The sequence below is a fragment of the Pempheris klunzingeri genome, chromosome 7 (genome assembly GCF_042242105.1).
Source record: "Pempheris klunzingeri isolate RE-2024b chromosome 7, fPemKlu1.hap1, whole genome shotgun sequence".
Classification (NCBI taxonomy): domain Eukaryota; kingdom Metazoa; phylum Chordata; class Actinopteri; order Acropomatiformes; family Pempheridae; genus Pempheris; species Pempheris klunzingeri.
The window spans coordinates 27,474,480-27,502,333 of record NC_092018.1 but is presented as its reverse complement, the minus strand read 5'-3'; the positions used below and the strand labels follow the sequence as shown (position 1 = coordinate 27,502,333).

At 44.0% G+C, this 27,854-nt stretch overlaps 2 protein-coding genes across 2 annotated transcripts in view; both read right to left on the bottom strand.

The window, feature by feature from the left end:
- Nucleotides 1-7,270, bottom strand: part of hmcn2 (hemicentin 2) — a 45,988-nt gene extending 38,718 nt beyond the window's left edge. Inside the window, exons 1-6 of the mRNA XM_070833515.1 lie at nucleotides 7,012-7,270; nucleotides 5,178-5,248; nucleotides 4,574-4,732; nucleotides 3,977-4,099; nucleotides 292-463; nucleotides 64-170 (exon numbers count right to left, since the gene is read on the bottom strand). Of these exons, the coding sequence (XP_070689616.1) occupies nucleotides 64-170; nucleotides 292-463; nucleotides 3,977-4,099; nucleotides 4,574-4,732; nucleotides 5,178-5,248; nucleotides 7,012-7,270 (891 nt within the window). The remainder of the gene's footprint in view (nucleotides 1-63; nucleotides 171-291; nucleotides 464-3,976; nucleotides 4,100-4,573; nucleotides 4,733-5,177; nucleotides 5,249-7,011) is intronic.
- Nucleotides 7,271-8,690: 1,420 nt separating this feature from the next.
- On the bottom strand, nucleotides 8,691-24,022 carry LOC139203605 (neuronal calcium sensor 1). The gene is made up of 10 exons (XM_070833423.1): nucleotides 23,917-24,022; nucleotides 23,138-23,258; nucleotides 21,984-22,126; nucleotides 18,812-18,836; nucleotides 13,891-14,029; nucleotides 11,771-11,849; nucleotides 11,346-11,434; nucleotides 11,190-11,267; nucleotides 10,473-10,580; nucleotides 8,691-9,975 (listed from the first exon to the last, which is right to left on the bottom strand). Exons 3-9 carry the CDS (start codon nucleotides 22,045-22,047, stop codon nucleotides 10,482-10,484), a joined length of 573 nt encoding a protein of 190 aa, XP_070689524.1. The 5' UTR covers nucleotides 22,048-22,126; nucleotides 23,138-23,258; nucleotides 23,917-24,022; the 3' UTR covers nucleotides 8,691-9,975; nucleotides 10,473-10,481.
- Nucleotides 24,023-27,854: the final 3,832 nt, after the last annotated feature.

Below are 27,854 nucleotides of genomic sequence, written 5' to 3'. Positions count from 1 at the left end.
ATTCAATTAGCTGACTGTCATAAAATAGTCAGAGGAACGTATTATTATTCACCAGAGCAGCACCTTCAGTTTCCAAGCCCCGGGTCTGGGAAACTTCAAGTTGACGACCCGAGCAGAGTTGGGAATGTTCAACAGCTCTTTAAGGCCCTGCTCTACCCCGACCACACGGCCTGGAAGAACAACACAAGAACAGTAACTCCTCAATAAATATGTCTTCTCATGTTTGGTGGCACAGAAAAATATTGCTCATCAACATCGCAGGTAAGAAAACAGAATGAATGTGTTGTCTACCAAAAGGATCGCTGAGCTCGATCTGTGGTGCTGGTCCACTGAGCGACACGGTGACCTCCCGAAGGCTGGGGTCAAAGGGCACTTCCCACTTGTTCTCCTGGGCACTGTCATGGTTGGAGGAAAGCAGGTGGACCTTCATGGCCTGAACTGTCTCCTCTACCCACTTTAAAACCTGGCAGGGGGAGAAAATCGCCGTCACCAAACCGTAACAGACTGGAGTGTGTCAGTGTCGGGCTGGAGGAGGCACGCTCGTTGGTGGGTGAGGCTGGGACCCATCAAAACGCAAACTGTCAGGGATCCCCTCTCAGCTGAGACAGACAGGATGAGGACAGGAAGGACACTGCCGTGGCCTTTCCCTCAAAGCCCCCCCATCCCACCAACCACTTCCCCGCCCGAGCGGCAGGCTGCTCTTTGTCTTCAGCCCACTCTTTCATCGCACAAGTATTCCTCAGAGAGATTTTGCCTAAACAAAGGAAAAGTGAAACAGCTCAACTGTCAAACTGATAACATACAGTTTTCTGCACTCTCAGGCATGTATTCCCAGAAGAGTGTCTCTCACAGTGGAAGCCTGTCAGGCAGCAGCAGCCCCCCCCCCCCCTCACAACACTGCTTTCATGAATCATAAGGCCGGTTCCTCAGAATAGAAAGCAGCAGTAGATGTGGGGGGATGTGCCTTTGTTTTAGAAATACACTCACACTGTATATTCCACTGTATCAACCTCACTAATACGCAGGATCACTTATGGACAGAAACGGCTGGCTGTTTCCCACTTTTCTGTTGAATCGGTTAAGCCTAAGAAGCCAGATGAGGTCAGACGGTGACACATTAGGATTGCAGGAGGCTCACTTCTTCAATGAGTCATCCCACCACTCAGAGCAAAGATTACCCAAAGTCTGACATAATGGTGGACAGTTTGATTATATTTAATAGCAAAAGCAATCCGTACTTAGACTATAATGTCCCTCAGTGGCTCTCCACAGAAATATCTGACAATATAGAATTTCTGTTTTGACAGGTGCTTGACTGCCTCAGTATAATCATTATCATGGTATTGAGTCAAAGTACAGTTTTCCTTTTGTTTCGTCTAAAATGAAAACAGAAGCAGAAAAACCCCATTGATATTTCGCAGAGTCGCATTTCAGTGGCCACAGTGGACCAAACGTCATCCATCTTCCAAATGTTTAACAAGCAACTGCTGTCTAGTATTTGTTTTGACCTCATATGGAGAGGCATTATGGCTGAGCTGCGTCTGTAATGAAATAAACTGAAAACATTTCTTCAGTGAGCCCTTGCAGATGGAGCCAACGGCAACACATTGTAAGACATTTACGAAAAGGAGCAAAAACTTCAACAAGGAAAGCCTTTGATAATTTAATTATCAGGCCTCCGCTTTTTGTCTATCAAGTCCAGTGGGTGCTGACAGCAGCTGGTTCCTCTCGCCGTTTTACAACTGGAAACAGCTGTACTGTCTGCCACATGTGCAGCCATCACCAGCAGGGCAGGAAACTGCTAAGAAGTGACCTACATCTGCCCCAGGACAGTGTCTACTTCGTGTGCAAGAGAGCAGAAAGGAGCGGGCATTACTCTGACCTCAGATAAAAGGAAGTGGAGTGCAGAGATGGGGCGGCCTGCTGTCCGGGGCCATGGTAGGCCTGGAGGAGCCCACTGAGTTCTGCAGCCACTCCCTATCTCAACCACTGAGAATGCAGAGGATCTTAAGTCCTGTGAAACCTCATCTGGCGTGTCTCAGTTGAACGGGCTTACAGGGCAGTTACAGGAAGGACCCCCCTCTGCTATTCATAGACGCGTGACAGATGGGCCAGAGAAGAAGGGCTAGCTGTGGCTGGGATGATGCTGTATTCCCTGCACACGTCCAGGTACATTACCTACAAAAACAAAAAATTTAAAAATGCATGGCCATGTTGTGGTTAAGCACAACGGCTTGTCTCCAGACCTCCCAGTGGGCAGGGGTCAGCTCAGTCCTTACGCAGGTTTAAACACCACGACGGCCAACATTTGCAGGAAGATGTCCCGCTACAAATCAAGGTTATTAGAGCGAATCAGTCCCAGATGGAGCCCCTGCTCCTTCTCAGTGGGAGTTAAGACACACCTGCTGAGGCTTTGCCTGCCTTCGCGCTTGCCTGAGAGAGGCAGCTACACCATAGATGGTGCCTTTGTTAAGCCCACTCAGGAAGACGACGGAGGATAAATGTTGCCTGGGTTGCATTTTATGTCTGACAACCATTAGCAGCCCCTTAACTCACTACCACGTAATGAGGAAACCACAAGCGCAATGCTCTTCAAGGCACTTGAGATGAGCGTTTGCGCAGCTCGCTTGGTAGAAACACAACTGGCTGCATCATATCCTGCAAAACCGTATCTTCATTACATGCTTCGTTAGTTTCTTACTTGGAAGCTGAAACATCATCGCCCTCATTTTTGATCAGCGCTTCAGGCTTCAGATGACTAAGGATGGCATCATTACCATGAGGAGCACAGATCGTGGTCCAAGTTTGATAGCACATTAGTGAGGCTTTCTTGTTCACGCTCTTGTTAGCGGATCCTCTCCTTAATCATAACCAGTGGAAAATTAAAGAGCATAAAGAGGGCAATAAGTAGAGCTGACAATGAGCTGTTGTGTGAAGACTTGGAGCCAACTCCACTGGGCAGCTGTGTTGGAAGGAGTGAAGCCATGACAGATCATATCCTGGGATTAGAGAGTAAAATAAGCAGTCTGTTTTCCCTCCACCCGGCCCCCCCCGGAGACCACAAAAAGATTTTGTATATTTGATTTGGCCGGACTTTATTAAACTGCTATTAAGAGGGAATATTTTGGTTAGATTTGTGGTACTTCTGAGGTTTTTAAGGATTAAAGGATTTGCATTCATTTGGTAAAAGCATGCCACCCAAGTGCTATAATCACACAGGTCCAAAAACGACATACAGTAACTCAATGCAGATCCAAGAAAAATGTGTTCATAAGCATGCACATGTTTACATGTAACAGTACACTAAGAACATGTCAAAATACTTTAGGCTAATTTAGCACAAAGCCCTCTGGGGGCTGAGGTGTGAGGCCCTGGAGTGAATTTGGTCTCCTATTTCCTAAATGCTGCAACACAAAAATGACATTCAAGTACTCCTCAAACAGCTGGCAGGGCTACGGAGCGATAATGAACCGAGCTGCCCCACACACATGCATTGTATGTTTAGGTACATGCAAGCATGAGTTGACAGGAAACAGACCCACACACACACACACACACACACACACTCAGAGTTCATAGGTTCAGTGGGCCACCAGTGTGCAGAGCTTTTGGCTCCAGCTCAGCGCTGCCCCGCCATCTCCTGTGTTGACACGCAGGATACCAGTGTCTCTTCCAGAGGAAACTCTGGCTTCTTTTACGTCTGCCTGGGAAGTGAGCCCTGCTGTCTTTGGCCTCTTAGACAGGGCTTCTGTTACATGCTGCTTCCGATATAAGAGAGTCACTCGCCCGTATCATATGACCAGGAAGTTTAATATCAGCTTTGGAATCATTTGATTACACTAAATAAAAAAAAAATATTATTACATCAATGGATAAAATAGGGTTTGTTTCTCTGCTGTTCTCCATTATGACTGAATGTATATGCAGGTTTAAAAAGGATTTGGTGAGAGTGCTGTGTACTCTGTGGTGCGCTCACCTCGTTGACCTGCTGCTTGTCCAGGTGAAAGATCTGTCCGGAGGAGGTGGCAGCGATCTCCTCATAGGCCCTGTAGCCAGGCTGAGAGCGGTCCCCACAGTCCCCGGTCAACACAAATACCACCTGGGAACCAAGGGGGCAGGAGAGTTAAGAGGATTACTACTGTTCAGTGTTTGCTTTCCACGGACTCGCTTTCAGTTGGCTCCAAAGTGACGCTAATGCTCATTGTCATGCTTCACGTCGAGGCTGAGACTGAGCAACTCTGAAGAAACTTCCCCCTGCTCAACTGAGCATCGGGGAACTTCATTGGAATGTAGATCTTTCACAGCATGCCATTGTATTCCTTTTGTGACAAGCATGGGGTAAATGCAAAGATACTCAAATCTCTGTGGGTCAGAAGTATTCAAAGCTTCACATTTTACCATTTTCTCCCATAATGATCTGAATAAGAATAATGAAACGCTTGCATACATGTTTTTATACCATTTTTGGTGCCATTTCTTGGTCAAGGAGGAACCTCCACCATGTGTGCAATGAATGAAACTGATATTTCCCACTTAGTGAAATGCCAACCCTGCACAGTTTCCAGGAGTGTACCTGTGATTGACGGAGCTGCACCAGCTGCAGAACATCTCTTTTTAGGCGGTAGTCCTTGGCTCTGGCGTCAGTGAAAACGTAGATGAAAGATCCAGGCAGGGAAACCTCCAAGGCTTTCTTTATGGCACCTATACTCATCTCAGGGCAGTCGCCCCCGCCCTGCATGACCAAATCACACATGATCAAATACTCTGGGAAGGTTATAAACTCCAAAGATCTTATTTCAGACTTGAACAGCTCAGTCATAGTTTGGCTTTAAATTGGATATAGAGAGGGGCAAGTGTACCTTTTGAAAGAAGAAATGAGAATAATGTACCTTCTAATGATGAAAGCTTGAATTCAAATGCAAAGCGATGCACTGCTGTTCTACTCAATGCACCTACGGGTGCCCTGAGACCAGATACCGATATCCTTGAGACTATTTGCAGACTTGATTTTTCTCTGATTGTGATACTGTTACCTTACATTACATTACACTATTATCACAGCAGTGTCCTTTGTTGCCACAGGAGCTGCTGCTTGGTAAAAGTACATAAGCTCACTCTAAGTGAAGGCAGTGGTTCCAGTCCTATAGAATAATCATTACACGTGTTCTTGTTCCCACCTGGACAAACAGCTCTTGCAGATCCTGCTGGAACTTCTTTGGGTCTGTGGTTATGGAAACGGGGCCGATATCTGGGAGGTAAGAAATGTATAATCATAATCAAAGGTCCCAAAAGGAGACTTTTAAATGAAATAAAGTCAAATCGAGTCAGCTTGTAATAAGAGATTCTCTGGTTGTTACACAACAGCATGAGCCTAAAAATATTCTGAAATTTTCACTTGTCTGTATTTTTCTTCCAACTAACCAAAACAACTACATCAGAACAAAGGGCTCGGTTGTTCCCTCTTCGCACTGCAGCCTCTGTGAACAGCATCAAAATCCCAAATAAGCCGCAGACTAATTTATCAGGACCAGAGTGATGCCCTGTAGCTTTTGTGCAAGACATGAATATCAATCACACACACACACACACACACACACACACACACACACACACACACACACACACACACACACACACACACCAGGGGGGCTAGATTGGTGCGCTGACAAAATTGCAATGTTCAGGTTTTGCTTTACACAAATTGCTACAATGTGGCTAAAGTTTGTCTGACAATAGAATAATAATTTTCTGCAGCTGTTGTCAGCATTTTCTACTGGGCGACTTCCTTGGGTCTCGAGCAGCAGCAGCAGCAGACTCCAGCATGATGGATAAGAGCCTGTCAGGGGCCCGACGCTTTCTGTGATGCCTTCTGGGGCCAATCAATGGAACACACAACATTAACCAATTCACATAGACGCTTTGTTTTTGCCATAGAACACTGCTACCCATAAACACAAGCTTTTCATTACAGTCATTACAGAGAAGACCCTCATCAGGTAGGGTGGAGCCTCATTACTCCTGTGTGTGTGTGTGTGTGTGTGTGTGCTTGTTATTCCAAACACACACCATTTTGAAGTATCATTGTGAGACTAATGACACGGAGCTTGCAGACATGTGTCAAGCTGATGACATTTCTGACTTGTTCTCAATCTATTTTCCAACAGTGGAGCCTTTCAAGAACTTGTCTCCTCCTCATGAGCGACTGTAAAACACTGACAGCGCTGTCACGCCTCTTTGTCAGCCACCTCGGCTTCTTTGCAATCTTGGAAGTTTACAAGGTCCCCAAGGGCAGGGCACATTAAACTCAGACAAAATGTGTGGCGTTAGTGCCGTCTGCCCTGCCCTGCCCCCCCGGCTGGCTAAACTGGGGGCTTTGAGGGTTTTTCCGGAGGCTTGGATGGAGGAGAGGGAGGGGTGGGGTGGGGTAAAGGGGGGGTGGGGTGGGGTGATTGGGGTAATTACACACAAGCAGACAGCATATGCTTCTCATCAGTGCTCAAACACCCTCCCCCATTAGAGCACTCTTATTTTCAAACTGTGGCTTTATGCAGGGGGACAGATGCGGGTGGGAGGGGTGAGGGTGAGGAGCCCTACTGTCCCACAGACTCCTCACTCTAGAAACTCACATATACCTGCTTGATATCTTGCATCAGTTTGACTTCACTGAGCTGCTCCATGGAACAGCCCAGAACCTGCAGCACATGTTGTCTGCTGTGATCCTCTCATGTAAAACTACATGGAGCAGACTGTAAAAGACAGCTACAGGAAACTGTCAAATCAAGGGGAATGTAAAGTGCAGTAATGTCATGATGTAATATTTGGGAAACAAGGCTTTAGGCTACTGTGCCTGGACCTGCCAACACTTCTGAATTGTTAAATGCTGCACAAAAAAAAATCTTAATTGAATTCATTACTTCACAAACAGTCTAAAATTCAGGTCTATCACATTCAAAGAGAATGTCCCTATTGTGCTGTTACTCAAAGAACAGAGTGTGTTTGGAGAAGAAGTACCTGGATCATGGAACGGGACCAGGACAAAGTTTTTGATGGGTCTGGTCCTCCTGTTGAGGGTCTTCTCCAGAATCCTCGAGGCGCCTTCTATCACCTGTTTCAGATCGTCGTACATGGAGCCGGTAACATCGAACACAAAGGCCAGGGTCGAGGCGCTGTCACCGGATCCATCATCCTCCTCAGCGCGGGGCGCTGCCAAGAGCTTGTGCGCGCCGATACACAGCGCCAAAACCAGGCACTTTGATAAGAAAGCGGTCATTTTCTTTTTAACATTCACTGCATCTGTCTGCTGTAATGAGGAGTATCACATAAAAAGGAAAAGTAGTAGAAAGTTTTCAAAAGTTTAGTTTTCAAAGGAATTCAAAATCTGGGACTGCTTCCAGTCGGTAGAGAGGATATTTGGAACAATGCGGCTCAGCTGAAACGCATCAAAATCCAGCGTAAAACGCTTCCACAGGAGTACATCCGTGCGTAAAGTTTGGAGGAGCGTGTGGACTGGCTCTGTGCTGGGGAGCCCCTGGAGAGCTGGTGCTCTGACGCTTCAAACGGGGGCGGAGATGGGTATTAAAAGGTTCCCGAGACCCAACCTGATTTTTTGTGTGTGTGTGTGTGTGTGTGAGTGTGTGTGCGCCTCGACCCCACTGTGACTTCCAGGCTTTAACCCTATCCAACATTCCCCCTCTTCCGTTCGATTTTCTACATACTCGAGTTGGGGCCCCTGGGGACGCGGTTTTAACAGCTTTACGCACATTACCAGCGGAGTCTGGAGTCTGTAGTTTGGACATGCTGAGAACATTGTCTCAGTAACAGCCTCCTTTTTATAAATAGCCATCGTTTATATTCAGCTGACACCAATCTAATTTTATACATAGCCCACCCTGAGAAATATCCCCATGGCATATGAATGAGTGGAATGGCTTGGTGTGCCGCACAGAAATGTCTCTGTGCCATTTTTTTATTACTGTGTTGCTGATCTGTATAGAAAGTTATTATTAAATATTATTCTTATGCACTTTATCTAGTTATGGCATGTCTTGTGTAAGGAGATCAGACCTCAAGGAGGAAGCCAGCCCAGATCTTATAAATTATATAATTCAGTGTTTTCTTCCAAAGTGAGTGGTAGGAGCCTGGAATATTATAATACAAGACCAAATCCACTTGTCTCTTGCTGCACTTAGTCACAGATGCTATGTTTGGAACTTCTATCAAAGATGTACCCGAAGGACAGAGCAGTCTCCGGTCAGAGCTCCGGGCCCCCCCGACCTCCTCCTCCTGATTTCACTTGCATCTGTCCTTGATGACAGGAAAACAGAGAGCAGGTCTGAGCAGGCCCAGTGAGACAGACAGACTCAGCAGCTTCTACACAAGAGCCACCGAGCCTCATTATCTCACTCCCCAAGACTTCACAGTTTTATGCAGTTTGTTGTTTGTTATACAGGCGTACAGTAAAGGCTTACACCGCCGAGTGAGTTGACATGCAAGATGTAAGCACACACTCAATGTGACATCATTCCATTACAGTGAAGTAGCTCTGACTGCAATTTTTTAAATTTTGAAGACGATGCAAATGAAGTGTTGGGTTGTTGTCTTGAGTGCTGATTCATTAGGGATAATTATGCTAATGATAGCATAATGATAACATTTTTTCTTCAATTAAGAAGACTAATAATACAGCAATAGAAAAGTTAGCCACATAAATGCATTTTATTCTGTGCTCTTATACTGTTAATCAGCAGGTAAATGACATTTATCATTTAGTAAATTATCATTTGCATAAGGCAGAAAATCAGTGAAGCTAACAAAACATCTTAATGCTATAATTAAAATAGTCCAAGAATGAAAAAAAGGCATCATCACATGCTCTGGCCTCGCACAGGACAAATACAAAGTGGACAATTGCAACCACGGAGCTCGCAAAAGCTTTACAACCAGAATTGATGTCTGTTTGTGCCTCTCAATGACCGGGGCTTTGTGTGTGCTGAGGGTGGAGTACGATGCTCTCAAAAGACATAACGAGCCTCAATTCAGATGTAGGTTGTGAGACTTCACTATGTTGCTTGGTCATGTGAGTTCAGGATGTGGCTGTGCAACAGTGCAGACGCTATGCTCGTGCTGACGGGGAGGTGAAAACACAATAGGAAGCACAGACTGCAAACGTAGTAAAACGATCCATAGAAAAGTCCCCACTCCTCCGACGCCCCTCTTCAAATAAAAACCCCGTTCTCTCTCAGGAAACGGAAACTTCAGAATGTGAGAAAAGAAAACAATCCCACAATAATAATGAAAAATACAGTGCAATACATTACAATACCTTTGATAAAAAATAAAACTTCATTCCATACTTAGGAGTAAAATTCCCATAAATGCAGCAAAGCAGAAAATAAATTACCATTATATTTACATTATACAATATACACTATGCTGCTTTGTAACTTTAAGTTAGTGTTCACGTTATCACCAAGTAACACATTTTTCCAGGTTCTCCCGGCTTTAGAGTCTCTCCACGTGGTCATGAGGCAGCGGCACAGTTCCTCTGACTGCCTCACGTGCATCCCCTGGTTTAACAGTATGTAAACAAGACGCACACTGATGTCTCAGACGGATTTCAGTTCCTTGGGCTGTCCATGGGGAAAATCACAACACTGCGCTTGCGGAAATGTTCGTACACAGTCAACAACACTCGAGTGTGTACGCGGTGCCACATAGCTGTAGAAGCACGGATAAATGGCTGAGGGTTTTTGCTGACATGTTTGAATTCTCCATCACATCTGAGGATATACTTGTTTACAATCCTTAATAGAAAATGTAGACGAACAGCGACTTGACACAGATGCCGTGCAGCCGTGCGACAAAGGTTTGCAGTCCACTTCGGGGTGTACGAGTTAAATGTGGCTTCCTCTCTTTACAGGTGTGATGGTGCTGGATCGGCCTGTAACGCGCAGGAGGATGCTGATTTGGATCCATCTGAGAAGTTGTGAGAATGATCACCAGTGAATAGACGACAGTGAGCGGTGTCATGAAATGTGGGTGTGCGTTCGGAGCATGCGGGACAATCACCAAACAGGGCTACTGCATTACTACAAGATGTCTTCACAGGCTCACTTCACAGTTGACAAAACACTGAGCAGGATGTCGGCAACAATTGGCAGCGCCCGGTGCATTACATTAGGCAGCGAGAGGAGAGGGCTGTCTCGCTCTTCACTCAGCACTGCAAGACTATTTGATTGCCAGCAAACAAGTGGGCCATTTGAATAATTCATAAGAACAAACCGAGAGCAGAGAGTGGCTTCTTCACTTTGGTTTCAGCCCAAAGACTGAATTTCCTTTTTTTTTTTCTTTTTTTTTTCTTTGCTCTGATGAACTAAGGCTGTGTAATTCAGTATTATCTCAGAGCCGAGGCATCACCATGACCTGCAAATCACCCGAGCAGAGAAGTATGCAGGTACTAGCTCATTACTCACCTCACATTCCTACACAAGTCCATCATAGAGCGACAGCGCCTGAACAATAGAAGGGTCTGCCTTTGACCCCTCCTGGAACTCCTGCAGAGTCAGCTTCCCATCTGCATTCTGGAGGAGAAACATGAGACAAAATGAAACTGAGGCCCTTTGACGCTTTAACATGGAGTTTCCAGCAGGGGGCAAAAGAGGCTCTTGAGCTGAATCATGCTACTCGTGTTCTGTGCTGTTGGACTGATCTTTGGTTCAGTGCACTTGGATGCTGGCCACTCTCTGCCAATACAAATCACTAAGTGCTGCTGCGCTGCACAGCTAGTCCAACGGGCTGATCTTGGCAGCAGTGGGCGGACAAACACACCCATGCAGGCTGCGTCTCATCTTTCACTGAAGCCGAGTGGATTCTTGGGGCTGAGGGAGCGAGTATTAACACCGAGGTCTAGTGGTGGAAAGACTATATATGATGTTTATAGACTGCAGGCGGTGTTAGTGACGCTGTGATGGCTACAACTAACAGCTCTAAACTTATCAGTGTCCATGTCAAAGCCCCCAGGGTGGCAACAAAGGCAGATTCTACCCTCTTAAGGGTGAACCAATCATTATTACTGCACTTGTATCAGTGTCAGGCAAAGTTAAACCGTAGAAAGTACCAACAAATGGTACAGCAACTAGTGCATGATCACCGTCTTTATCACTTTAGTCTTTGGATATCAAAATACTAACCTTGTCCATCATTGCAAAAATACGGTCCACTCGCTTTTCTGGTGTGTTTTCCTCTTCTGGCAGCTCCACGGTGTTCCCCTAAGATATTCCATCATTACATTGTGAAATCAATTCAAATAATTCAGATGTATGTATCTACCGTTTGGTAAAACTCACCACCATCTGATATATGGCATCTACGATGTTCAGCATCTCATCTCGGGTGATGTAGCCGTCATTATCAAGGTCATATAATTTAAAAGCCCCTGTGTGGAGAAAGATGTTCAAACAAACTTAAATCTGTAGGTGAGTGCAGACTGACAGCTGCCTTTCATGGCTGCTTCCCGGTTCAAAAGGCAACAGTAGTAATTCTGGATATAATTTATGATCACACTCTGTTTCCCGTCTAAAGCCTTGTTCAGAAGCGGTCATGACCCCCAAGTTGCAGGAGCCTGCTGTATCTTGCTAACAATCTGCTATTTGCTGTTCTCTAGGAACCTGCTGGTCCTCTTTCATATGCAATTCATGGCAGTGAATCTGAAATCCTGTCATTTAAATGTAAAAAAAAAAAAAAACATGGGAAGGAGGATGCATCTTCTTACATCTCAACTTCTCATCTAGAGTCCCCCGGGAAGTCACAGACAAGGCCTGGATGAACTCCGAGAACTCGATGCGTCCATCCTACAGAGTGACAAAAGAGAGACAGAGAGAGGGGGAGAATTTGGGGGGGGTGGCCCAAAGACAAGTTACTTCACACTTGCAGTAGCTGTACTTTCATGAGCTCCTTGCTGTTGTTTCATGATGTCCTTGCTGTATTCTGCTGAAAACGGGGCCAGACATTTGCTCCAAGTCAGCTGCTATTTTTGCCCTGCACCTGGCTCTCTCCTGAGGCAGAAATATGTCACCTCTGGTCATTAGTAAGATGGATGCGACTGGCTCATAGTCTAAAAGTTACAGCATACAAACAACCACTGTGTATTTGGCACGAAGATGTCTCACATTTTTCCACCAATTCTATACCACGAATGTGCACGAGAGATAATTCTGTCAGACAAGGTAGAAAATATTCCACTCTGACACTTATTTCCTCCTCGCTTTGTTAGAATCCCCGTGCACTGAATCTTACCACAGAAGCTCACAATTTCCAATTACCCTCCCAAAATTGCGGCCTTCAGCGGTCCTCTGTGAGGCCACACTTTGCAGCAGAGAGAAAGGCCTGCTGACATGGATAATCATCAAGTATAAAATGAAAGTGGCTCAAATGCCGTTAAGTCAGACCAACTCATCAAGTTATGACCTCCAGCCTCAAGCAACTGCACTCGGATCGAACTGAGGTGCCGCCTGAAAGAAACGCCACTCACAGTCTAAGAGCAAACAACAGTTTGTGGACAACACACAATGCATGTAAATCCAAGTCCTTCTAGCAGAGCCATCAGGCTTTGGTCAATTCATATTCTCACCAGATAATAAAAGGGTCGTGCTGCATCACCCAACATCCGGCTACAACAGCTGCCTACCTGTGAGCGCTATGAGTTCATCCACAGCTGGGGAGGAAAAGACGAGCGTTCGCCGTGGCCTCTGGGTCAGTTTGCTTTATCTCTTCCAGACATCTGACCAGCCAGACAATGCTGAAGTCATGCATTGCTGATTACATAAGTCATAAAAACTGTTAAGATCAATGCATTCTCTAACTATGGGGTGCCTAACTCTAATGAAGGTCACAGATAAACATCAGACGGAGAGGTTGTCTGATCTTCCTGACACAAAGCCTCTTAACTGAAGTCAATAAACCTCCAGGGGCTCACCGACATCCCAGGAGCTGTTCATCTCCAGTTTGTCTTCCTAAACACAATTTGAATAATCTTGTGCAGCTGCAATGAGGTGGATTACTTCTGACAAAGCGTATAGCTTATAACAATTTGGCCTTGTTAAAACATGCTTTATCATCATATCCTCAAACCTTTAGAGGATGCACCGACATAACAGAGAGTAGATTTCAAATAAAAAGACCAGACCAGAAAAAGAAAAAGAAAAAATTGGCACCCACTCTTAAATACTGATGTCTGACACAAAAGCAAGAGTTGCAATTATGTATTACTACTGATGCCATGACTCATCGCCAGTTCTCTGTTCACGCATTTTTAGAGGACAGAATCTGCTGAAACACTGTCTGACAGTGTTCAGGCCAAGAATGATTTCAAAAGGTGTGTGTAGTGCTTTGTTGTCAACATCCTCGAATACATACAGAATATAGCAGGATTCTGGTTCTACTAACCCAACAGTTATAAGAACAAACAAAGGACAACAACACAACATAAAACCACAGATGGAATTTACAATATGTCCTTGTACTTCATATTTTGATTATACTTTGGCCTCCAAAACAGCTGTTATTCAAAAGGGCTTTAAAATAACTAACCTTTTTCTGTGTACAAACCTGATAGCCTGCAGGCTCTGGAATAAAAACAGCAGCGAAATGAGTGGGATTTCTATACCATGTTGCCCTTTTTAATCTCGGCAACCTCTGGCTGAAAGAAAGACCTTTAGATTGGCTCTGTCCTCCAACACTGTTGCTTTTAACTTCACTTTGTTATCTAACAGCAGCCCCACAAAAACAGCCACTGTCAAACTATTTCTTTGTCAAATTCAACTAACAAAATGCAGTTGAATCTTTTCTCCACCTTGTGATGGGACAATGAAACGTATGAATTTAATCACAAACCTTATTTTCATCAAATACGTTGAAGACAAAGGAGGCAAACTTTGTGGGATCTCCAAAAGGAAAGAACTGCTTGTATATCTTCTGAAAGCCCACAGCGTCCAGCTGCCCACTTGGACAATCTTTAATGAAGCCTTTGTACCTGGAAAAACGAAGCACAGATAGAGATTATTCAGAGATAAATAGCTTTTACAATGTACAAGGACTCTAACAACAAAAGACTGTAACAGTGATGAACGACTGAAGTCACTTCCTCACTTCTCCAGCAGGCATTACTGATTCAGTCTGAAAGGGAGTGCTGGATCAGAAAGGTAAAGTGCAAAGCTATTTGTCTCATTCACAGATAAGATGATCGCCTTAGTACAATAGCAAGCCTGGAGTGGTTAACTCTAATCAAATTACTCTCAAGTCCTCTTTTGATAATATGCATGACTGATAGATATGTCTGAGAGCTTCCTCTTGCCCCTGGAAATGACATATCTAGTGAGCAACTTAATGTCTCCATTAGCCTAAATATAGAAGCATTTCATAAGCAATTTAGAGTGCAGTCACTCAAAGGTAGACCATTTCCTTGAATGTCTTCAAAAATGAACAATGAGTGTAACTACACTGTAACAGGTCAGAGAGCAAGGAAGAGAGTGTCAGCCTTTACAAAAATACATGCTGGATGACAAGTAGGGGAAGGAGGCAACGGCAGGGAAATAACAACACTCTGGTTCTAAAAAGCACTGCAAAAAGCTTCCGCTCTTGATCAACACCAAAAATGATGCAGTTCGCACTGGGGAGCACTGCATGTTCATCTGTGATTCAGTTAAGGCCGTTCAAAATAAGGCTGGGCTGTAATTACGGCCGGAGAGAGAGAGAGAGGGGGAAGAGCGAGCGAGAGCGTGCTCTGACGAAGAATGAAGTCCAGACAGATCTTTTCCACTTGCACTCTGGCTCCTCGCTCCTCTTAAACTCTTTACTTTTAATCTGCCTTGGAGATAATGAAGCAAGCTCCATATAGCCAAAGAGATGGAGACACGCTTTCAGGAGCAGCTGGGAAAAAGTTCAGCAAGAGGAGAAGCGAGAAGAGAGCAGAACCACTTAATTCTCACATTTGAATTATCTGGAGATATGCGGGGGAAATGAAAGCTGGGCTCACCATAATGCAGAATGTAGAATACAACCTAATTGGTATTCAAAGTGCAGAACGCATAATGCATATCATAATCCAAAGGTGACCCATTTCACCTGGATCCTTTCATTTTTAATGTGTGACTATAGAATATCATATTCGGCAGCCAATATAAAAGGATGCATGATAGTGTAACATGCTGTACAGCATGTGCATCTTTTGGTACAAACAATATAGTGCATGCAGTAGGGACAGTGTATCTATAAACTATTGGTACAGACACCTATTGCTTGAGCCACAGGAGCAGCCTTGGTGAACAAAAAGCTGTCATCAAATCTTAACATCCCAAATGACTTCTATCTGCTAAATAGAGAGATTACATGTCAAAATAAAATTGAGTCAGTATTCCAGGACTGATATATCTGCTTATCACAGATATATCTGTGTCAGCGTACATGTTTGACAATAAGTAACAAGAAATTGCAGGGCAGAAATGACAGTTTTTGAGTGGAGTTCCACTTGCTGACATATATAATGGTTACAAAAGCAACTGTATTTGCTGTATCCTGCATCGCAATGACAGGAGGAAGAATGATTGACGTGGAAATGAATTAACATCACAGGCCAAATTATGTGCCGATTAAGATCCCATGAGGTTGAAACAGGTCTGCATTTTAAACTATTCTGCCTGAACTACATAAAAGCTTTTAAAAGGGCCCTCCACTGATTTTACACATTAGGTTCAGTTTACCTGTGGGATAATGTCTTCGCTAGCTCTGGAGGGGCTTTCTGAAGTCTGAAAAAATAACTCTGATGCTGGGATCTTGTCCTGGCTTGAGTCTTGACATTTTTAATGGAAAGCCTGCGCTACAAACTGATTTAATGAGTCACTCAACTTTATGGAAATGCAATACTAAATCACTGGTGGACTCCTCTAATATAACTTTTTCCCCTTGATAGTGCCTGAAGTGTCTTTTCTGTGACTTACTGCATGTGGAAATGAACTGAACAGACTCATGATTGACAGTTTTAAAAAAGTAAAAAGATGCAGTCCTTTTTATTACGCATATTCCTCTTCCCTGTCAAAACCTGGTGCCTAGATTACCCACAATGCAAAAATTGCCAGTAGTGTCTGATGTAGCCTTGAGCTGCTAGCCTAAAGCCGAGATGAGAAGCAGGCTACAGAAGTCTGCTTAGCTCACTTCTAACTAACTCACCACCTCCGGATTTTTTAATTTTCAAACTTGTAGTGTTTAGCCTCTAATGACACTTATCAGACTTAACACAGCTCCCTCTGGAGGCACCAAAGGCTTTACACAACATTTTTCACACATGCAGCAGTATTCCCAAAGACCCGTAAGTAGACTGTGATGTGTAAAATTGGTGCAGTTCCCCTTTAATGAGCTATTGGCAAAAGGCCGTATTAAAGTATTAAAACAGACTTAATTTTAGATATTCATCATATAATGTTTATGAAAGTTCAGCATGTCTTATTACGCTTTCAAGGCTTCATATTTATATTATTTACTTTTTAAATCTTCAGTGTGTTTTTGTTGAATTCTTCTATTGTTTGCACTGTAGTTGTTGATGGTAACTGTTCTTCCTGTTTTGCTGTTTAAAATGAACTGTTAGTGTAAGTGTTGTGTTTGTGTCCAGTATATTTTTAGGCTGTAAAATATTTAGTTTTATATATCATGCCGACATTTAATTATGGGATTTTTTAAACTCTTTATTTTAAGTATCAGTATTGGCTGGGGCTTCAGTCTAATTCTTCAACATGCACTTTAAGTTTTGATTAACCAAAGACTTACTGACACTGAATTGCTATTTTCTGTCTTCAGCCAGTCGATAGACTCATTAATTAGCTTCACTAGGCATAAAGTAATGCACATGTAAGGCTGACTACCACGTTTAACACACTACCAGTGGAGTTACATGAGCAGTATATTGGTGTACTGCAAAGGCACTGTACTAGTGTAAACATGTTTGCTAGTGTCACAGTCATCACAGTCATAATCAGAATCACCTCCATTTGCCAGGAAGACATCATGTACAAGAAATCTGACTGGGTGACTGGTGCTAAGACACATACACAGCCAGACTGTACTTGAAGTAGTGTAATAATACGACCGCACACTGTACTTGCAGGGACATAGCAGACGTGACATTGTGCATCAGACCACACTAAGGAGCCAGCATGAAGATAAAGTATTTATTACTGGCACTGGCTCCTTCTCCTTGGCACCAACCATGGTGGCTTGCTAAGGAGTTGTGCAGGATGTTTCTCTTGCTCCTGCCTCGCTGGCAGGAACATCACTGCGCTATGGCATTTTGTTATTGATTTCAGGTGAGCCTCGAGCATACTAATGATGTGCCCTTAGAGGAGGATTAGAAAGGGGAACAAATTTAATGCACAACACAGGCATTTATCTAACCCTGCTAATTCTTCTGTGTCTGTGCCTGTGCTCTAATTACACGCCATCTGGCATTTCCCCTGGTAAAATTCCCTCTCATCCCTCACACTCAGCCATGTTGATTGCTGCTGATCTTCAAGTGAGGACTCATGTAAACTTTCCTGTGAAAGACAGTCAGGGTGATGGTGAACTAGCTGGCTGCACAGCCGGGGGGGTAGATGTTTAAGGGGGGAGGAGGAGGGGGGGAGGATTCTGCCCCAGTCCACTCAGGCAGCCCCAGAGACAGGCCAGCTCAGAGGCTGTAGACCTGCCAATGCCCAGTGATATCTAATGCTGCCGCTCCTGCTGCTGCTGCTGCTGTGAATGTGCCCTGGCTCCTTTCCCCCATAAACCCCCTAACAGGGGACATGAACAGCGACTAGCTCTCAAGGCAAAGCTCTTTTCATGCATGCAGAATTAGGTCGTGAAATGCAAAACCACAGCAGGGGAACTGAAGGGTGAACATGGAAGAGCGATCACTTTATTACTGTGCCCCCTCTTCTGATATACACTATTCTTTGTTTGTCATTTCCAAACAAAGAATAGCCCAAAAGCATCATGCAGCAAACAAAAGCGATGACTACACTCACGCTTGAATCATCTCTGTAAATAAAGATGCATTGTTTCTTATCTGTGTGCAAGCGGCTGTTAAATTGCACCTTCAGGAAAACATTCAGACATTCACACAGTAACGATCACTCTCACCACAGGTCTGTGACTTATCCTCACCTGAGGTTCCTTCTGTTTCATGAATACGTTTCATTTTGATATATGTGAGTACATGTTACAACACTGTGAGCAAAGCCTGGGATCATGCAAAGGCTACACCGCTTTAAGATGATGCCGGCGCGGGTCACAGTGACTAATAGGTACAGAATCTGACGGGAAGGATTACTAATGGGCAGCTTTGTGAAGACTCGGTGGCCACGTAGTCATTAAGCGCCTCAAAGTGGAACAACCTTATGGCCCAGCCATTCTTCTGTTATCACACATCCCTTTTGCAAATAGAGCAAAAAGATTGTTGAGGAATGCATCATGGAAATGTTTGTATCAGTGTTATCAGCCTTCAAAGTCATTCAGTCTCAGTAAGGCTTCAAAGTCATTCTATTTTCAGAACTCATTTGTCTTCAGGGTAAAGTGAGGGAGATGGCTTCAAATCAACTACTAAACAAATTGTAAATACGCTATTCATGGACTCAAGAAACCAAATCCTGGACAAAATATATCAAAGTGGGTTTTGCATGTGAGTCAAGAAAAGATTTACTTTGCAAGTGAATACACAATTTGCTAATAAACAACCAGCCTCACATCAGGAATGGAAACATGCTCATTAAAAATGAATGCACACACTTACCACTGCTGCACCTCTTTCTCTGTGACTGTAAAAGAAATAAAGAGTGACATTAGCTTAGAGAAAAAACCTTGGTTGTCCTAGAAAAGAAGCAGTGTGCTGTTAGACACAACAGAGGAGCCAAGCTGTAGCATCGTTAATCATCGTGGCCCAATCCCTTCCAACACAGCTCTTCTGACTTCACCAGAAATATTCAACAGTGCCGACAAGAAGTTATTGGGAAAACAGCCACGTCTAGCTGATGCAGATTTCATTGATTGTAGCATGCTATCCGAGGAGGGGACTAATAATTTCTCCTGGCCAGTACAGAGAACAAGTGGGAGTAAGCCCCAGGGAGCCCCAAAACGACAACTGAGGCTGAGTGAACAGAGATTTAAAAATGCTAACAGTTTAGGAGGTAGGATGTGTTATCATGCCCACACAAACAGCATTATCTGCCAGTATCCAATCAACCAATCCCTCATGGCTTTCACTTGTCCCTTTACTTTCTCCCAAGTAACCAAAGCAATTCTTGGCCTCTCTGCCCCTGGGGCTGCTAATGAAAACAAGGGCTGGAAATCAATAGCATTAGTTTAACCAAGCGGTCCTTAGAGAGAGATTTTCTGAATTTATGCCGCTGTTAGTCTACTACCACATCTGTAGGGCTTGGGCAAAGCAAGAGCCTGACAAATACAACAAATGGATGGCTAGTTAGTTAATCGATAATGTCTTCCACTGTAATGTTTAATCTTCAGCAATTCATACTCATGGTTGCTACAAAGCTATGCAACCAGGGGGGGAAAAAGTTAACAGCGAGTTTCAAGCCTAGACATTCCCTGTTAAAGACACTAGATTTGCAGGAGACTGGTCAGATAATAAAAATATGTTGGTGAGGAGGGTAAAAAAGATTCTTTGTAAACCATAATGTGACTACTGCAGCGTTGGAGCAGAATCATACAGAAGCTATCAATAAGAAGGCCAGGTCAGATAGCCTTCGCCTGCATACATCTCAGCATCAATTTGTTCTGCTCAGCCTTTCACCAAGAAACCAATCATGTGACCCTTTCGTGGGCAATAAATGCCGGGGTCAATCTCACAACTATCAGCCAAGTCAAGCTACCATTAAATTGGCCTCAAAAGTCAATGTAGTCAAAAATTGAGGCAATTTACCATGAATACCATTTAATGACGAAATGTATTGCATAACTCAGTCTGAGGCAATGGGCAATAATGTGATCAGCCCACTGCAGCAGAGTGCAGGGCCCACTCAGCCGTTTGGCCCTGCAGGGTCCGCTAGAACACATACAGCTTGCACTCTGTCACCGTGAGCCTTTTCATGGCTTCGACAACGTACAAAATCATCAGGCCATTACATGGGCCAAGCCTACATCCTGCAGACATTATAATAGGACTGCGGGTCTTTCTATGTGTTGCCAGTACAGTCGTTTGGAAAAAGCATTTCTGGGTCGAATTAAGCTCTCTTAAAGTACAGGTGAGGCTGGAGCCATTTTTCCACAGTTTCACTGAGAACAGGAAAACCACTGGCTAGCCAGAGCCTTTACACAGCTTAATACTGTTGTTGTCTATAGAGCGTTTTATTTAAAATATAAGGTGTAATACTTTTCTTATCAAGAGGCTTGCATCTTCAAACCTACAACAAAATAGAAGACACTCATTTAAAGATATCCTTTTGACCTAAAAAGACTATATTTCTATATTTCTGGCCTTGCTGGTTGCCTGTCAGCACACAGGGCCTAACTTGCTGGGGCATAGAAGCACCCTATTTCTTCTACCACTGAAAAAAAAGGTACAGAGAAACTTCCTAAGTCCCCAATCTGTCAAGAACCAAAGGAGAGTGTTGGATGAAATGGCAGAGAAAGCTTCTAATGGGAGAGCAAGACAAAGAGGCAACAGGATGAAGGAGCAGAAATGCAGCAGAAATGATAGACTCTCCAGTCAGGCAACAACAGAACAAGGGAGAATGATCACGCTGGGAGAGAAAGCTTGGTGCCCCTCTCAGCGATGCTAACCAGATAAGATCCTAATTATACTATTCCATTCCCTGCTCAAAGAGGGCAATTAGGGGATAAAGCGAGAGAGACAGGGCGAAAGGGTAAGAGAGAGAGAGAGAGAGAGAGAGAGAGAGAGAGAGAGAGTAAGGGACAGCAGCAAGCAGCCCAGCACGAAGCCCAATCTTCCTCCACAGCAATTTCCTGCCACAACAGCCTTCCTTAAATCTGCTGCGGAGAGACCTACCACACAAATAACACTGTCATTAAGCAGCCAATGGACGTCAACTCCCACCCACACCTGCACTGCACTGTTCAAATAATAATAATAATAATAATAATTCTCCAAAACTAACACACAGACGATTAATATAGTCTGTATAAAGGCAGTGCTGTGATAATTATAAATTTGATCCAAAACTGTGGCAGATTGTTTTTTTTTGTTCAGCAGGAGATCATCAATGAATAAATTAGTGCTATTAAGGTGAGAAAAGCGAACACTGTCAGTTTGCAATGTCCTGATAAGTCGACAGGAACAACACAAATCCGTGTGAGTGCAATGTTGCAGACTCACTCCCGCTCTTGACTTGGGTGATTCCCACTGTCTCTTAGCGTGAACACCATTTATAATTGTGGCATGTACAGCACAGTGTTAATTAAGTTAGATTCTACATCTGTTTCTCTTTATGCATAGAAAAATATACAGGAGGTGCATGTTCTGCATATAAAACCACATCCTCATCTCGAAAACCCCCAGCTTGATAGCTGATACAAACTCAGCATCTCATTACTCATAAGTCCCTTCAGCGTGATTCTAAGATGCTGATTACAACTTTTGCCAGACCTTCACCAATCACAATTTGCTACACGGCATTTAAATGCAAATTTAAATCAAAAGGGGGCCTTATTCCCAGCTGACGTTTTGTGGTAGCGCTTTTCTGTCGATATCCAGAAACTGATGCTTGATCCCAATACATGGCAGCAGGCAGGGCTATATACTGTACAGCCTGTATGGGACACAGGGGGTGGACATATGATTTGAAAAGTTGTGTCTCCCCATCACATACTGAGTGGTCTTTTACCTTTAACCAGAATGTCCCTTTATTCTCATACAGGCTAGCTGAACAGAGTTTGTGCCGGGGCTCTCTGAAGACAAGCAGAAAGAATAAAGACCTGACGATACTCACAGTAGGTTTTCCTTGTCAGCTCCTCCACCACCTCTGGCTTGAGCTTGCTGTTTGATTTGCCCATGATCTTCAGCTCTCCTCCACACCTCTAAATCCACCTTGGCACACAGCACCTGTTACTACCTCCTCTCCAGACTGCTCCTCTGCCAAAAACATACACAAACGTGGGCCAGTTTAGGTGCGGTAACACTGATGAAAGAAGAGAAACACACTTTTGTTTTTGTTTGGAGGAAAAAAAGCAACTCCCATTCACGCTAAATGAGTCTTTCGTATCGTTCTGTGTAGTTTGCTCTAGTCATGATCTGCTCTTTCATCAGCCCTGGCACTCCAGACAGGCGAGTCAAACCCCAGGGGCCCTTTGAGGAAGGGCCGGCAGGTTGTTGAGTCTATACGAGCGCTGCTGAGTGCCTATGTGTCCGCCTCATTTCTTCACAGCAGTCCGTGGGCGAAGAGTGGCGTTTGGATGCGTTGCTACCTTCGTCCTTGGATACAAGAGTCACTCAGTGGCTGGGTTAAGCACGCTCACTCCCTCACAGTCATCCTCTGTTCTTCTCACTCCTCCCACCCCTCCTTTCCCACCACTATCTCTATCGCTCTGGGTGAGCTACTGTAGAAAAAGAATCCTCCCTCTTGACAGCTGAGATAAGGAGGTGTGTAAACTAAAATACAATAAGCAGCTCGCCCCTGAATGCACCTCGCTGCACTTTGCTCTCCCTCCAAACGTTAACTCTAATCCCTGGAATTTATACAGGCATAACAATTAACAGGAAGAGAAAAAAAAAAAGAGGTTTCAGTAATAATTTATGGAAAGTAAAAGAAGCGAGGCCTCTACATAGTCCTACAGTTCGAGATGCCAGCTGAAAAGAGATCTGGTGTTGCTCTTAAAATAAGTGTGTGAGCTGTCTACCGAGCTTATAGGCGGATTTGAGGAGTGACAGTTTTCTTTTCTTCTCCTTTCTGACTCATAATTCTCCCTCCTTTCCTGGCCTCACGACAGCATGGTGTGGAGATTTCCTCCTCTCTGTCACACCACGCAGGAGACGAGGGAGAATGGAATTTCTTTGTATCACGGGCCCGGCGTTGGCATGCACCGGCGGCTAACCACGGCAGCCGTCTGAGCCACACAAGGGGAAACTACTGTATGCACTAGGCACCTTCACTGCAAACATCTGCTCCCCGTGTCCATGGCCGGCGATGTCCTTCTGAGGGATGCCACGCTGGTAATCACCATCTTGTGTTTGCTCGAGCCTTGTGGTCCTGGGTATTGCTTAGGCACTATGAAAATAAACAGACAGACAGGGATGCGTTCACTGCGTTTCAGTGGAAATGGACAGTGTTGTCACCCAGAGCCACAGACATGAGCACTGGACTGGAAAAACACTCAAAACAGACAACGACCTTTCTGCTGTCTGCCAAAGCTGCTGAATACAGCCAGCAGGCATGGCATGGAGCAATGTGGAGCAAGTAGAGAGCCAGTGATGTATGTGTTGGGGCGATTATCAAAGTAAAGGCTGCAGTAAACGGCTACATTTGCAAGCAAATTAACTGTGGCGTTAACAAATTGTCGATTCAGGTCTTGTGAGAACAGGTGGCAGGAGAAAACACGAAAACACGCTGCACAGCTGAATCCAGACGGAAATGAATGGCTGACTTAGCCTTCGTGAAGGAGCGCTTTGTTTCCCATGTATTTCTATTTGTTTTGGCTGAGAGGAGTAAGAAATGCACACACAGTGGCGGCAGCAGCAGCAGCAGCAGGTGGGATGTTGCCCGGCAGTGTCATAGCAACACACAGTTTATGGCTCCAGTGCGGGGAGCCTGCTGGTCATTGTATTCTGCTCACTGGAGCTCGTTGGCTAAAAACAAAAAAAACAAACAGAAAACTCACCTTCAAACGAGCAAAAGCGTTTCCACGTGAAGTGACTTCGAGGTTTACCTGAGCAGCAGAGGCGGAAAGTCGCCGTCCAGCCGGTCCCAAAGCAGACAGCCGCTGTGCTGTCCAGCGTCGTGTTCCTCCGCCGAGTTCCGGAGCGACTCGCTGCTGCTCGGATGGCCGCCGGAGCTGCTCTGATGCCGCCGTCAGGGAGTGACGTTGCTGCCGGCCCCGACCGGCTCCGCTCCGCGCCGCAGACTCTGACGTCGCGGTGCCGCTGGTTCCACACTGACTCTTTGTGTGCTGCGTGTCGTGCGGTGCACTGTGAAGGGCTGGTCCACCCAAAGTCACTTTTCCACTGGTCAACTGCATCGCTTTAAAGGCGAGAGAGAGTTTAAACCCACCTTTAAGAGGCTGTTCTGCATTTGAATCAAATGGCTCTGTTTGGTTTGCTTTATGTAATGAATGGAGGTGATAATGTCAAAATCTCTAATGATTAGTTTGTATTTTATGATTTTAGTTTCATAATATATAAATTTCCTTTTATAGACCCTCTCTGGAAAATGCCCAGCTCTTTCAAACTCCCCCTACTTAGTCTGAGTACAAACTATCTATCTATTCTATCTAATCTATTAAAACCTTGTTAAACCCAGGTTAAGATGACCCTGCTGACGTCATCAGGGTTATCTCTACATGATGACCTCATTGTTTGGGGTTATTTTCTCAGACTTTAAAAAGTTCACTTCAGAGCCACAAAGGGCATCACACAACAGCATTCAGAGGCTGAGCAGTACTCTGTATTACCTGAAGTAACCTGACGTGTGTATGATTTCAGAGTTTTAAGTCTTTATTTTAATTATTTCAAAACTTTGCTCTAATAGTAATTTCTTTGGCCATTACATTAAAAAAAAAAAAAAAAAGGTATCTTGCAAATCCTAGACTATAAAAGAAGTCTAAAAGCATGAGAGCGGGATGACAAATTGAGAGTGCATACCTGGAAAATTCAGGTTAAGTTTATCCAAACATAGCCCACTGTAATTACTGATCTGGAGGGCACAAGGCCAGCAGAGAAACAGTGCAATAAGGGAAAGAGGAAAAAAGATTTCAGATATACCACTGTATTTTCTAAAGGAGAGGGAAAGAGGTGGATTGAAGCAAAAGATTAATGCTCTGCAGTCTTCACATCTATTGATTGCTTATTAGGCTACATGAAGGACACAGGGACAAGCCATTTTTCCCCACAAGTCCCAATTTATCACATTTGTTGCTCGGGCTTGTGTTCGAACTTTGCATCAGACCTTTTCATGGGCAGCTTATTAAAATTCTGGTCCCATCAGCCATTTGCTAACAGATGTTCAGTTATAGCATTTATCCATCCACAACTGCTACACCATCATCCTGCGGCCCAGTAGGAGCTTTCTACCCATTCATGGGAGGGTTGGATGGAAACGTAGGCTGTGTGGCTTGGCCATCTTAGTATTCTGTGCCCTTCCCTGCAGTCCCGTATTGCAGCCAACTGCAGTTACAGTAGTCTCATAGGAATGGAGGGAACAGGGCTGAGCACAGGAGAAAACAGGCCATGGCAAAATGGGGCAAATTAATGGGAGATTTCTAATCTTTTTATGCTATTGACTTGAAAGCAGGTGGAATTGAATACAGACACATCATTAAACTAAAACTCACCAGCAATGTGGGTTGTAGTCAGAGACAGAGGGTCAAAACTCAGATTACAAACTTTATGAGCAGAATAATTTACCACAAACCATTTAGTCCACTATAGAGCTTAATTCTAATTTCTAATCAAACAAATGAACTTTTTGTTACAAGAGAGGGTGTTTTCAGGCAAATGCAATAAATTACGGCTGTTTTTTTAAGTTTTGCTGGCAGCTTAATCACTGATAGAAGTCCTTAGGAAAATACAATTCATTTCACATTCTCCAGAGACCAAAGGAGCTACACTGAAGTGTGTTAAAGTTGCCACTAATTCCCATTCTTTCTTTTTTTTTTACTGAGTAGGTCGTTAGCAGCTTTATTAGAAAATATGGAATTTCCATTGGAGAGCATCAAACACTGACAGTCACTTCTCCTCTTCCTCCCTATCATTCAAACACACATTACAAAAGCGCTTCCCCTGAAAACGAGCCGGTGTAATTACTCGCAGATATTTAGCCATTTATCAGGAACCACACACCATGATCATTAAATCATCATCAGCACTGGGGCATCATTAAATGCCCCTGCAGTGTCTTTGTATCACCGTGATATGCTGACATATGCTAAAACAGCTGGGGGACCACTGGGAGGAAACCACTGCCTGGAACATATCTGTAGATTCTGTAGTGCCACTGAATATTTAGCATCCTCAGTACTGCATTACAGGCGGGAGAGTCATCATCTCAGTGCTGACAGTATACCATCAGCACATATTTGTCTTACTTTGCAGCGAAAACACGAGGAGGCAGTAACAACTCCATCAGCAGCAGGAAACATTCTTGAGTTTACAGATTTTCTTAGATTACAGCGTGAAGACGGAGCAGCTCATAGATAGACAAAGCACATGACGACTGAGAGAAACATCCATGTTTTTGAAAAATGGGTGCTGTGAGGCCATTTGATGGTGATATTTTTATGTATGGCTGTAACTTTGATTCAACATCTGATCCATCACTCTGGCAGTCACACACCTAACTGAAAATTCTGCTTCATTGACTCAGACATGAAAGCTGTGCTAGATTTAACAAAGGCCCTCCAGTTATAGTAACGATTGATAACTTGGAAGATAAAAAAAAAAAAAAAAAAGCGCAGTCAAAGTCAAGAGATTTTATTATTTTAGCACTCAGTCTGCCACTGTGATTAAAGAGTGCCGTCAAACAAATACAGTCAAAGGCATCGATGCTTATCGTCCATATAATATATAATTATTAAAGTAATTCTGATTCTGATAAAAGAATTTAGGCGATGGACTGCCATAAAGAGGCAGGTGAACAGTTTTTGCGTACATGAATCTTTTACACGGACATGACAGTTGGAGGGAATGACAAAGAGCAGCAGATGAATAAGAATCCTTTTAATGTACCAGCCAGAACCACTTTACATGAATGAAACACTGAGAGGTTGTGCCTCACAATACAAAACCTAGTTAACCAAATGTCTATCCAAAAGGTTGTAACAAGTAAAAAATACCATTTGGAAGTCTTTGGAGGATATCAATTATTGATTTGGACAAGAAAATGAGTATAGTAAAAAAAAAATCGTTGCAAGCAAAGAAGAAAATGTGACTGTATCTATCGAACAGAGAGATCATCAGTTTTCTGTGATTTACTTCATTCCATGAACAACTTCCTCCCTCCTCTCTACCAAACAACACTTTCCTGAGGCATCATCTGTGGTGCCCACTTGAGCATCCCATATGCTTAGATATATATAATTTAAGACATCATAAATATACAATCCCTACCCTCCTCCGAACAGATACGGAACACTTATCACAGTCTGTTGTGCTCCATAAATCCAGCAGGGCATTGAGGTTTTATTGGAGGAGCAATGTTGGTGTAATGCCTGTGACACCCAGCTGTTAATTCAGACTGACAACGGGCAGATATCTGGCAGACTACTGGCAGATGGGGCTTGAATCCTAGCTTTATGGAGATAAACTATACCCCTGGAGGACAGGGATGGAGAGGAGAAGAAGAAAGGGAAGGAACCCTTGTTGCAGCATGGCCAAACAACATTTAAGAGTTTATCTGAAAGGTGGCATACATTCTGGTTATTTCTAGACCTTTGTATCATTATCATAACAGGAGGAAAACATTGCCTGAAAATGAATCAACAGAGCAAACTGTTAGAAGTAGCACACAATCTGTAGGGCCCAGTTTCACCTTATTTTTATCATCGCACAATGATATTTTTGAAATGGCTTCTCTAATTTCCCAAATTATAAAAATAAATCACGAACAGTTGAATCTGGAGAGACAAATTGCTCATCTGGCCCACTTAAAGCA

Coding starts and splice junctions, on each gene's coding strand:
- LOC139203605 (XM_070833423.1), bottom strand. CDS start 22,047: ATGGGCAAATCAAACAGCAAGCTCAAGCCAGAGGTGGTGGAGGAGCTG. Junction 11,850..13,890: donor ACGTATTTGATGAAAATAAG/GTTTGTGATTAA, acceptor GTCACTCTGTAG/GATGGACGCATCGAGTTCTC. Junction 10,581..11,189: donor TTTTTGCAATGATGGACAAG/GTTAGTATTTTG, acceptor TTTCTCCTCCAG/AATGCAGATGGGAAGCTGAC.